Below are 12,821 nucleotides of genomic sequence, written 5' to 3'. Positions count from 1 at the left end.
ATGGACACATCGGCCTGTCATCTGCAGTTCACATGTCAGCGGCAAGGCTATCACTGTTTTGTTTCCAGTTCTATGGTTGCGATAATTGTACTGGAGCACAGGGCTATTCTTGCTTGCTACCTGAACTTTGTCGTTGGCTTAAAAAAGCTCGGGATGCACGCACTGAAAAGAGTAAACCCGGGTGCTGTCAAAAGCCGCGGGACCAGCGTGAGGAGACGGCAAATTCTCCTGTCCCTTCCCGTCTCCACACCAGATCAGACTTTCCCTCAAGTCACGGACACGTAAGGCACCACACCACGACCAGGGCACGCCACTGGGCCGACCGGTTCGGCCGCGTGGCGACGCCATGGCCGAACCCACCCAAAACCAACGGGGAAAACGCATCGGAATCGCCCGGTGGCCAAGCAAAAGTATGCGAAAAAACGGCTGGAAATACCGCGCTGCGGGCGGCGGCGAGTTCTCCGAAACGGTCCAACGCCAACCCAGCGGCCAGCCAACCCCCCAACCGGAACCGCACCGCGCACACCCACCCCTCTGACCCCCACGCTACGCGTTTCGTCTCGTGAGTCGTAAGGAGAGGGCGAGGCGATAAAACCACCGCGTCCACCCCCCGCCCGCCCCCGTACGCGACGCGACGCGACGATGCTTCCCCTCAACCCCTCCTCCTCGTAGCCTCCACCCGGCCCCCATCCGCGGCCTCCCTCCACCCTCCTCCGTTCCCCTTTCCCGTTTTCCTCCTCCGCTTCCCGATTCAGCTCGCAACGCCGCCGCCTTCGCTGACCATGCGCGCGCACGAGCCGATTTAAGCCCGCCGCTACAGAGATTTCGAGAGAATTTTTGGGCTAGCGGGGTGTGACAGAACTTGGTGCCCCGCGGCTCTGCCTTTTGTCGTCCACTGTTTCGCGTCAATTCTCGCGCGAAAAGGTAAGTTCCTGCTGATTTGGGCGGAATTCGGGGAGTTTCCGGCCGGGATCCGTCGATTTGGGTTTGCCTCGGGGAGATTGAGTTATGATTTTGTGGATTTTGTGTGCAGGGATGGGGACTGGAGAGGGGCCGCCGCCGGCGAGGCGGGCCATCAGCGGTAGGCGCCGCCGCCGGTGGCTGGACGGAGAGGAGGAGGAGGAGGACGACGAGTATGTGCTGGAGGAGGGGGAAGAAGAGGATTGTGCGGAGGAGCTCCGCGCCTCGAGCGCCGGCGAGGAGGGGGAGGATTCAGACGCCGAATACCAGGAGGAGGCAGAGGACGACGACGAGATCGAGACGCCGCGCCCCAAGCGACCAGCAAAGGGCAGCGACCGAGGGCGTAAGGGAAAGGTGGATCCAGCCGCCGCACGATCTCGGCGCTGGAAGTATGAGGAGGACGAGGACTACGAGGAGGAGGTTGACGAAGACGACGAGGTGGAGGAGTACCACGATGAGCTCGAGGAGGTCGAGGAGGAGGAAGAAGTGGCACCACCACGGCCGAAGAGCATTGCAAAATGCGGTGCCCGTGGCCGGAATGTCAAGCTGTCTCCAGCAGTAAAGCGATCTCACAAGCGAAAGCAGGAGGAGGACGATGAGGATATTGACTTTGACCCCGAGTTGGATGACGAGGAGGATGAGTTAGATAAGGACATTGATTTTGATCCCGATGTGAATGTCAAGCTGTCTCCAGCAGCAAAGCGATCTCACAAGCGAAAGCAGGAGGGGGACGATGAGGATATGGACTTTGACCCCGATTTGGATGACGAGGAGGATGAGTTAGATGAGGACATTGATTTTGATCCCGATGTGGATAGTGATGAGGAGGATGAGTATCAAGACGAGGAGGAAGAGGAACTGGTTTCTACCCGTGCCAGAAAGGTAACTGTAAAGAATCCGGCGAAGCGAAAGTCCAATTCAAAGCGGCGAACACTAAAGAAGAAGAAGAAAAATAGGGGATCCAAGGTTTCTAGGCGGAAGGGGGCTTCAGCTAAAGTGAAGAAGTCAGCACCCGTTAAGAGGTGGAGAAAGCGTTATGACTATGATGATGAGGATGTGGATGAGGATGGGGATGATGACTTCATTGTGGACGATGATAAGGTCATTGTGAATCGGCACCCCAGGAAGAAGGCCAGGACAGGGAGTGGGAGGGAGACAGAGGTGGACCCTCAAGCATCCATTGAGGAAGAGACATGGCCAGACGTTGAGTCAGACACATCGGACTTTGAGTTCGCAACGTCTGATGAAGAACCTAACAATGTTGAGGCACCTGTAGTTGAGCAGATTACAGTCAGAAAAGGGAGGAAGAAGAGGATATCTGGGTCAGAGTCATCCTCGGATTCTGAATTTGTTGTATCAGATAAGGAATTGGAGGAATTGAGGGAGCCTGAGCCTCCAAAGGCTGCGCCAGTTCTCCCTGCACCCTTGAGAAGGATTTGTATTACAAGGCATGGAGAAGGCAAGGGAAAGGAGAAGCAGGAACTGGAGGAAGCTGGGAAGCCAATATGTGGGATCTGCCTCTCAGAGGAGCAGAGAGCTACTATACAGGGCGTCCTCAATTGTTGCTCACACTACTTTTGCTTCGCGTGCATCATGGAATGGTCTAGGGTTGAGTCGAGATGCCCATTGTGTAAGCAGCGGTTCACTACAATCACCAAGTCATCAAAGGTAGATCTTGGTCTTGGAGTGAGAAAAGCTGTAATCAAGGTCGAAGAGCGTGATCAGGTAAAGTTTGTGTCGTGGTGGTGGTTACATAATTTCTTTCCTCATTGCCTTTTGGGGTTAGAGACTTCTTTCTTTATAAGAGTATATATACAACAACAACAACATAGCCTTTCAGTCCCAAGCAAGTTGGGGTAGGCTACCATTTATATTGTTTATTTTATTGGTAACTTGCATATCCATGCTGTATCTGTTTATCACTAGTTTGGTACAATTTAAATGAGGTAGTATGTGTCAAACGAAAGGCATTGTTAAGAGTAGGCAGCATTTTGAAGTTGTGTAGGAAGGTTTAATTACGAAAAGAAATGGATTGGGGCAAGATGATCTCATTTACTGATTTAGAGTTTAACAGGTTAATGCATGTGTGGCCTTTAGCCATGTGTATCAAACTTATCATATTAATTTTCCGGTACTTTATTTCTTAATTTGTTATTTTTAAACTCTCCTAGTTCCCACCCACTCATGTTCTTCACAGGGAAAATTCTATTCTTGTCCTGTTCAACAGTAGCAACGAAACGTCTAGTACCAAGCTAGTTGGGTAAGTTGGAGTTGAAACCCAACAATCGAACATATAATGTCAATTGTATGTTCAATTGCTAGGTTTCAACTTACCCTGCTAGCCAACAATTGGAAAATTTTAAAAAAGTAATACAATAATAGCAGTAGTGAAGCTCAATTATTAAGTCAAGATTCCAAATTTTTCATGTTCTTCTATCTTTTATTAATTCCTATAATGTCAATTAAAAAGGATTTCATGACTGTTGCACTTATAACGATTTTTTTTTTAAAAAGAAAGCCCAGCCTAGGAGGGCATATAGGTTGTATTAATTATACATTAGGAGAAATAGGCACCCGCACTGCACACCAGTTATGCTTCATAATGAAGTTACGGAGCTGTTGTTTTGTTACTATCTAAAAAAGATCATCTGCCCAACATTTGATATGAGAATTAATGCTACAGACTTCTGTTTTCCTATTGTAACATCTTGAGTGTTGACCTGTTGTCTATTGTCAAGTTGTCAGTTGGTACTTCTAGTATCGACTATTGTTTCTTTGGGGTGTTAGATACTCATCTTCTTGCTTATCGCACAGGTTTATCAGCCCACTGAAGAAGAAATAAGGCGTTGGCTAGACCCATATGAGAATGTCGTTTGTATTGAGTGCAATCAAGGTGGTGATGATAGTCTCATGCTACTATGTGACATTTGTGATTCCTCAGCGCATACATATTGCGTTGGCTTGGGAAGAGAAGTGCCTGAAGGAAACTGGTACTGTGGAGGATGTAGACTCGGTGACGAAGGACCATCATATACTGGAATTCAGCGTACAGTGGCTTATGAAAGACAAAATTACAGAAATCATGTCGATAGTAGTTCTGTAAGTTTTGGCATGGCTGCACCAAGTGGCACATTTGAAAGGCCGCCGTCAATCAACCCTCGCCATTCTTTTCAAGGGATTGATCTAAATCTATCTCCAAGAGAGTTTCCTGGAGAATCACATCCGGCTGAATCACAAGTTTCAACTGATAGCGTATCAACTCCCACTGGAAGAAGAACTGTTTCAGGAAGGCGACAAATACATCGGTACATTCGGATTTTGCTGTCCAGACCAAGGCCACCTAGTAGACCAGACGTATACCACAATATTGCGCATCACAGTGGTGTACCAAGAACTGAACCAATCCGCTGGAACTTACCTTCTTCATCAGAAGCAAACACATCACAGAATCTGCCTGATGGCATTCAGAACCATCACAGTGGCCTTCCATTTGTTCAAGGTCACAGCAATTTTGCTCCATTCATGTCCCTAGAAGGGGATGATTTCTAGCAAATTGAGGGTGTGAAGAGCAGCCTCAGGAACATGTAGTAGACCCCTTATTAGGTAAAGTCCCCCCACCCCCCAACAAATAAAAGAACTATGGTGCACTGTTTAGTACTGCTTTTCATTTAGTCTTAAATAAACTCTTCCTGGAGTTGACATATACTCTGCTTTGTTTCAGAAGGCCCATTCTACCCTGTGAAGCTTACCAAGGGAACAACATGTGCCGTTTTAATGGCTTGTGGAACTGAACATAGCAAAAGCTTGTGCCTGTGCCTGACCTTGGCGTCCTCCAGAAATTGCAATCACCAATTGTGACAGCTCAGCATTTCTCATTGAATGTGGTTCGGCCCATTTGTGGAGATGTGGTCAATGACATAAGATGCATGCTTTTCCCAAAGCCCTTTGTTTAAGTTTAGGCATTATTTGTTGTTATCATTCTTATTCATTCAGTCATTAAGCACAACCTCAGATTACACAGTGAAAAAGGCATTTCTGAATGTCTTGATAGCTTCAGATTTATACACTGTAACATTGTGGGGATACCAATTTCATTAGGCTAATCATTTTTTCCTTGCGACATGCTCTTTTGCCTATTAAGAAGGCTGCTAACTGAGCTTCCCAGCCTCTCTTCTGTATTCATGTACGGCGTGGTGGTAAACTGGTAAGCATTAGGCAAAAACCATTACCTCGTTTGGGTACTGGCTTTCTGTTCTATCATGGTTTATTTTTGGCTTGTATGAGCATAGTGGTCTAGTGGATCAACCGAGAAAAGCTATCGACAATCTTAGTCCTAATTCCTAACAATCTACGTTCTGAAGATTCATCTTTCAGTGTCTTGTTGTCTACGCAGCTGCATTTTTCACAGGAGAATGTTTGAAAGTTTGTTCCATGGCTCAAGTTTGTATTCTCCCTTCACGTGCATATGTTTATAGAGTTGTGGCCAGTGTACCTGGGTCTCCGGATCGTTCTGTGGTCCAAATGTTGTTGAATCGGAAGCAACGGTAACCGGGAAGGGACCAGCTGGATACTGATACCAGGGTTGATTTCACTTGGTACTTTGAATGCTAATTTCTGTTAAATATATAATTTATGTGAGCATTAGAAATTCTTTTAATACAAATATAATGCAACCACTTTTGCAGTATATTTTTTTTAAAAAATAAGTTTGATTTTTGAAATACCCTTAGCCAGGTTAGAACTACTCATTTTTTGCCTGTTGACACAGGTGACAGAAGGTTCTACTAGTAGTTAGAAATCCCTATTCTTCTCCCCTGTAAAAGCCGTAGGCTCCACGAGCAGGAGCACTATCCACGTCGCCTCCAATTGTAAGAGCCGTTCGATATTCCATCCTGTGGCCACCGTTCTTTGGAGCTGCTTCTCGCTCTCAGCAGCTTCTCATCGTTTCCTCCAGCTTCTCGTCGTTTTCTCCAGCTTCTCCTCCGCTTCTCGTCCCACCGTTCTTTGGAGCTGCTTCTCGCTCTCAGCAGCTTCTCGTCGTTTCCTCCAGCTTCTCTTGCTTCTCCTCCGCTTCTCGTCAGAATCCAGAAGAGCATATATACCAGCTTCCTCTTCTCCTTCCCGCTTCTCGGCCCCTCCTCTCTCCTCGCTCTCTGTCTCCCTCGCCTCCCTCTGATGGCGGCTCGCGCGACCCGCGCCCGCCCTCCTCCTCCTCCGCCCTCCCTCACCTGCCTCCTCCCTCTCCCCCATCTTCAGCGCCTCCTCCCGCCGGGGAGCTTCTGCTTCTCTTCTCGACAAAACCCTAGGTGCCTCCTCTCTCCCCTTCGCTCTCTCTTTCCCCGACGCGGATAGGGCGCCCGCGGCTGGCGCGAGCGCGGCGCACTGGCTGCAGCCACCCTCCTTCTCCACCCTCGCGTCCTGGCGTGCCGGCTAACGACGCGACGCGCTGGCAGGGCGCGACGGCGCCCCTGGGCTGTGGCGAGGCGCCGCCCGTTGGCCCCGGCAGTGCCCGTCACCGGCCACGGCGCCCTCTGCTCCATTCGCTTCTTGGCGTCTCCCAGGTGAGGCAAAGACACATCCCTCTCTTTATTTCCCTCTCCTCACCTTTTGCACGGCTGTCTCAGACCGTTTTTTTTCCCATTTTGTTCAGCCTCTACTGAGTCTTACATATGCTGATTTGGCTTGCAACTATATGCTATTATCATGATGCATGTATCTATCCAAAAAAACACATTGCTATAGGCCAATTTCAGTGTTCAGACGCATGTAAAAAATTATTTTGCTGATGCACCATGTACTGATGTGGAAGGGCGGGCCTGGTGCAAGCGGTAGAGTCTTACCGCCCGTGACCGGAAGGTCCCGGGTTCGAGTCGCGGTCTCCTCGCATTGCACAGGCGAGGGTAAGGCTTGCCACTGACACCCTTCCCCAGACCCCGCGGGAGCTCTCTGCACTGGGTACCATGTACTGATGTCACACTGTCAGACGACAACCGTGCAGGTGATGAAAATCTTTGCTTCTCTATAATAGCCGACGGCTCCACGATCAGGGAGGATGTCCTTCCATCCTGTGGCCACCGTTCTTTGCAGCCGCAAAAAACACATTGCTATACGCCAATTTCAGTGTTCAGGCGCATGTAAAAAATTATTTTGCTGATGCACCATGTACCTATGTCACACTGTCAGATGACAGCCATGCAGGTGATGAAAATCTTTGCTTCTCTGTAGCCTGTGATGAAAATTACATCATGTAACTTGAAAATATAGGCTGATGATCTTGAAAGACCCACAACATGTTCATGTGTATACATATACTGATGACAGGCTTTGGTCCTGTTTGGTTACCTGTGGGTTTTTATAATCTGGATAAAAATAATAACATGTTTAACTGGATTCCATGTTTGTGTGTTAAAATCCAACAGAATTTTACCTGTTTGGATGTAATTCTAGGATTCTGAGATTTATTTTATTCAGATTTTGAAGAACCCCTGCTAACCAAACGGGGCCTTAGTTGTCATATCACGCCCCCTACCTGTGTTCTATCAAATACCGTGTCCCCTCACGTTCTGAACTGCACCCCTCTCTTCCTCTCTACATGTGTTGTTATATGTATGTGTCGCCAGCGTTGAGGTTCTTCCAAAGGGTACCCATTTGTCAATTGCATGCTGTGGTTAAGTCACCGCAAAAGATCAGATGACGCCATTGTGTTCATTTCTGAGGTTACCTCTTGGTTCCATCTTTGTCAACTTATTTTTATTTTTTTCACTCTCCTACATACTAATTGTTAGGAAAACAGAGGCAGAGGCGACCACCTTCTCTCTTTTCCTCCCTCTGAATGGTAAGCAGATGACTAGAGACTCATATATGTTGCATTTTTTTGGCTGATTTGCTACCTATCTCCCCTATTAATTCTTGAATCCTAATGTCACAATTATTGATAAGTTCTGGACAAGATCTGAACACAGGATCTTTGATTCTATCTATCTATCTATTATTTATTTATTTATAGAAATAATTCTTTGTGGTTATCTGAACACAGGATCTTTGATTCTATCTATCTACTATTATTTATGTATTTAGAACTAAGTCTTTGTGGTTATCTTTCATATGCAGAAAGATTCTGCATATTACTATTTCTTATTTGTAACAACTAAGTCTTTAGTGGTTATCTTTCATACGCAGAAGGATCTACTTGATTTTCACTGGACCATTACTTTGTTTTCACACTCACTGCTTTGAGACATGCATATGTTGCTTCTTCCAATCATTTGGTGCCTTCACATATTTTCTGTAGTTTCCTCATTACTTTGCTTGCTATGTCTTCCATTTTTCAGGCTACAAATTAATTTGGGAAAACATAACAGTATGCTCCACTGAATGCATTGGACGCTTGGTAAACTACTTCTGGAGTGGTAATGATTCATTTGCACCTGCTTCCAACTTGGTTTATTCCACGCTAATCATAGTGACATACTTCATCATGTTCATGACTCCACCTTTTTTTCCCCATACAGATTACAGTTAGGCGGTTGTTAGTTTTGCAACGTTTCTTGAACCCGCTCCATGTTTTGTTTGTGTTAACAAGGAGCCCATATTCAAGAAAACCTTAATAGGAAACGGCGTATAGCCTTACTTAAAAAATGTTTCGATGCAAAGATTTGCTTCTCATTTCTCTAATCTTTGGCATGTAGCCTTACTCAAATCTTTATTGTTTTTAGTCTCATTGATCGTTTTTGCATAATGGTATGTTCTGGTCAGCTTATCTGTATAAATGCGGAAATGCTTGGAATATGATGAAAGCAAATTTAAAATCCCTGCCCACCTTTACAGGTGCCTACCCAAAAAGGATGCACACAGTAAGCTAAAAGTGTTCCTTTCCCCTGCAATTACAGGGTGCTCAATGTTAACCTGAACCTGGAATAAAATTTCCTTTTCAGTACTCTAAAAAAAAGGGCGTACCCAGTGCAGAGAGCTCCCGCTCTGTGCAGGGTCTGGGGAAGAGTGTCAGTGGCAAGCCTTACCCTCGCCTGTGCAATGCGAGGAGACCGCGACTCGAACCCGGGACCTTCCGGTCACAGGCGGTAAGACTCTACCACCTGTACCAGGCCCGCCCTTCTTTTCAGTACTCTACACAACCCAATTTTTTTACGATTGTATGTGACCAGCTTTATTATAACACACCTTCAGATTTGTCAGTGTCATATTGCCTCAAGAGTTCAGTGTTAACCTTTAGTCACCTTTTTTTTTCATGTAGAGATCAGCAGGTGAAGGCTATGGAAATTAAAGTTGTTGCCATGGACAAGACCAGTCATTCATCATTCATGTCAGCTTTTGGTGGACAAATGAAGACAAACATTATGAAGCGATTTCGCGTGAGTGGTGCTAGCTTACTACTTGGACCTCGCAACATGCCAACATTAGGTGAGATTTCTTGATTTTATCTGTTACTGTATGATACTTATGACTCCAATAGGAATGTTAGATCAGTACTAACCGGATAATCCTATGTTATAAAAGACATCAATTATTAGTGTCAATATGTTGCGTAACAATACAGTTATTATATTGACCAACCAAAAGATCTTGTGATAACTGGAGTCACGCAGCTTTTGTTGGACGAATGAAGACAAACATTATGAAGCAATTTCACTTGAGTGGTCATTGCTTACTAAGGATTACTGGATCTCACGACGTACCAACATTAGTTGAGCTTGCATTGTTTTCTTATATAGATTGCTAGCGCCTCGATTGACCTTAGCCTGCGCTTTGCTTTGTGATACTTAGGCTATTTGTATTATTTTCAAAATATATCCAAAATTTCCTGCAATTGTCTGTGTGTTAATTGCTGACAAGCACAGATCCATACTCAGTACAAAGGATTTAAAGTTAGTACATTAGTACATATATATGCACAGCTGCACCATCAATGGGCATCACATTATATCCAAATTTTCCTGTAAGTGTGTATCCATCATGGTACCCTAATTATGTGCATCTCCAGTGTATGTAACATACGGATCCTACCTGTATAAACCTAAACATCATGCTCGCTTGTCGTTGCTTACCTGGATAATCTTTTTTGTTGTTGTTTTTTTCTTTCTCGGATGCATGTTGACTTGGTTTTCCATCTATTTCGCTTACAATTTCTTTCAGAACCAGGTATGTGTGCATCCTAGCAGGACAAAAGGAAAAACAGTGTCGCTTTCAGTTACAGTCACTCTGCTTCAAGTTACAATTGTTCTACTCTACATGTCCCTGGGTGTGCCGCTCCTTGTGCTTTTTGACAATGTGTTTTTTGTTTGAGTGAGCAGTACACACTCCTTTGCTTCCTATTTTCCCCTTCTACATTGCTTTTTTTTGCCTTGTGCTCAGAGTCTTCCTTCCTGCCTGTTGTTGCTTGTGCTTATTAAGATACATATATTCACATATTCAGTATATTTACTTTGTATTTGTGCTGCTAAGATAGATTGCGGTTGTACCTTTTTTCTAGAAAAAAAAATCTGCTCTCTGCTTGTGCTTTTCAGCTATGCCTATACATTTGCTTGCTGAGCCTTTCTTTTCTGGTTCCCACCAATTGGTTCCCACAAGGTGTAATTTATTTATGTGCCCCCATATTTATTTCACTCTTCCATATTAGTAATACATTTGAGCTGATTTAGGCGGTCATTAGGGTTTAGTTCTGCACAAATGATTCTCCTTATTTGATATGCTGCACCCAAAGAAATCTTATTGAAGCCTTTTGTTTTCTTCAATTAAAATCACAAGTTTAACTTCCTGTGCATGACAGTGCTGTGTATGACAAGTGATCTGTGGCAAACACCTTTTGATATCTACTTTCTATTCCGGTTAATTTAGTACATGAAACGATTTTTCATTAGTTCAATTAATCACGTTGCCGCTTTTCCATCTGGGGTTGTAACGCTTATATGAAATTAAGTGACATTTTAAAATATAATTTGACAAAACCATAAAAAGAGTGCAAAGTTTCATGATATTTCATATGAAAGTGTCCAAAATAAATATTTGATGGCTCTTCGCTGCTTCATACTTTAGTGTGACACTTATGGATTTATTTTCTCATAAGATCTTTGCTCTCACCAGGAGTTCGTCTTTTCGCTCTTTCTCGGGTAAGGCATGAGTACTCTGATCTTTCTATGTTCTTTGTTCCTCGTTTTTGTTAATAACGCAAGGCTGTGTTCTTGCTTCCGTAGTACAGTCTCCTTTTTCATTGCCTCTTTTAATTTTGGTTGTTTTCATACCAATGATTACTATCTTTTCCATCAGCCTTCATCTGGTTACAGGTTCATAGTTCAGCACACAGTTTGTGGCTTGGCGTTTATTTTGTGCTTGTATTAAAAATAAAAGATTCCAGCTGTCTTCGACCGTCAATAGGTTTTAGCTGCTTTGCACAATTCCTTCTCCTGGTTTGTTATGCATTTATTTTCTAATGAGCCTGCTACTAATGGTTGCATGGTATTTTTATTTCCACGATTTGTGCAGAAACACAAATTTCTTTTGCCCATGTAGGGTTTGTCTATTGCCCTATGGAGATGACAGGGTCTCAAAAAAGTTTATTTAGGTATAAATTCAGGTATGGAGCTACTACTTCAGGTTCCCAGGTACTTAATGGATTCGTCTGTGTTCAGGTTCTACAATTAAAACACTTTTATGAAGTGATCATATCAATAGTCCTACTACCACAGATTCTTCCAGTTGGGAAACTGCGGGCTCATTCGCGAGTTTACCAGATCGAGAGCCGAAGTCGTGACACGAAGATATCTGAAAACTGCTCCAGCTAATCTAATGCAACAAACAAGAAGCCAATTTCTATAGGACTCTTGTACGATCTATATATGTGCAGTATGTTTGCCAATCACTGCGTTCACTCCACATGAACAACATGTATAATATATCTGCATGACCATAAGTGACATACAAATTTATCACCATGATGTTCATACTTCCAATCTAATGTATATGCATCCTATAGTATATACCAATCATGTTGCCGTAATTGTGTGCGTCACAACTGCATCTACAACATATGAACCCTACCAGTATAAACGCAAACATGGTAGCTTGTCTTTGCGCTATGGCGCGCAGGTTATACTAGTTATGAAAAATGGAAGTGGAGTTTGCAGTTAGAGATGCAACCGAGTGAGTTTGCAAGCCTGAAAATAAATAGGTTTTGGGCAAACCTTTTATTATATCTCTATCAGTATATGCGGAGGCATGGGAGAATTCCTACAAAATCTTACCCCCTCTATTTTAAATTATAAGTCGTTTTGGTTTTTTCTAAATACATTTACCCTGTTTGTTTGAGTTACTTTTTTAGCCATAGAACATTGTTTTACTCACAACATTTCAGCATCAACATAAGCAATGTTTTACTATTTAGGAGACCTATTTACACTATGCGTCGCACTCAAAGAAAATGGTCATGCACCTAAAAGTTGCCTTCTCCAACAACAACGCCAAATCTGCCGGAGCTAGGAGCAGCATGCGGCCGGACACGGTTCTAGCCATGCGAGCGAAAGACGCAAAAGCAACGTGAACCATGCATTTTTGGGTTGTGCCCGCCCTCCTACCCAAAATGGGTACTGCGTTTGCCTACTCTGTTGGACCCCGTTTATTGCCGCAAAAGCAACATGAACCATGCATTTTTTAGGTTTGGGTGCTGTAATGACTAGGTTGTTTGAGAGTCTAAGGGGACATGCTAGCGCCCGGACGTGTGATCCGGGGCGCAAGCGTCCGGACGGTGCACGCACAGTGAGCGAGAGACTGCCCTAGCAGCGGACCCGCACAACCTCGGACGTTGCCCACGACGCCCCAATGTTGCCGGCACCACCCCAAACGTCACCCTT

General features: G+C 44.7%; 2 protein-coding genes across 6 annotated transcripts; both read left to right on the top strand.

The window, feature by feature from the left end:
- The first annotated feature begins 628 nt into the window (after positions 1–628).
- Positions 629–5,217, top strand: LOC136542742 (uncharacterized). Of its 2 annotated transcripts, none has more exons than XM_066535327.1 (4): positions 629–924; positions 1,034–2,685; positions 3,775–4,563; positions 4,685–5,217. In XM_066535327.1, exons 2-3 carry the CDS (start codon positions 1,036–1,038, stop codon positions 4,507–4,509), a joined length of 2,385 nt encoding a protein of 794 aa, XP_066391424.1. In that variant the 5' UTR covers positions 629–924; positions 1,034–1,035; the 3' UTR covers positions 4,510–4,563; positions 4,685–5,217. The 2 variants fall into 2 exon arrangements, with proteins under 2 accessions (XP_066391424.1, XP_066391417.1); XM_066535320.1 differs by having other exon boundaries at positions 4,682–5,217.
- Positions 5,218–6,986: 1,769 nt separating this feature from the next.
- Positions 6,987–12,339, top strand: LOC136542755 (uncharacterized). Of its 4 annotated transcripts, XM_066535356.1 has the most exons (7): positions 7,411–7,795; positions 8,292–8,369; positions 8,716–8,787; positions 8,895–9,038; positions 9,212–9,378; positions 10,111–11,576; positions 11,661–12,339. In XM_066535356.1, exons 3-6 carry the CDS (start codon positions 8,729–8,731, stop codon positions 10,131–10,133), a joined length of 393 nt encoding a protein of 130 aa, XP_066391453.1. In that variant the 5' UTR covers positions 7,411–7,795; positions 8,292–8,369; positions 8,716–8,728; the 3' UTR covers positions 10,134–11,576; positions 11,661–12,339. The 4 variants fall into 4 exon arrangements, with proteins under 4 accessions (XP_066391437.1, XP_066391459.1, XP_066391453.1 ...); XM_066535340.1 differs by having other exon boundaries at positions 6,987–7,795; positions 8,716–8,813; positions 9,212–11,576; XM_066535362.1 differs by having other exon boundaries at positions 6,987–8,787; positions 10,117–11,576.
- The last annotated feature ends 482 nt before the right edge of the window (positions 12,340–12,821 follow it).

Source organism: Miscanthus floridulus, chromosome 1 (genome assembly GCF_019320115.1).
Source record: "Miscanthus floridulus cultivar M001 chromosome 1, ASM1932011v1, whole genome shotgun sequence".
Taxonomy (NCBI): Eukaryota; Viridiplantae; Streptophyta; class Magnoliopsida; order Poales; family Poaceae; genus Miscanthus; species Miscanthus floridulus.
This window is presented reverse-complemented; position numbering and strand designations above follow the sequence as displayed.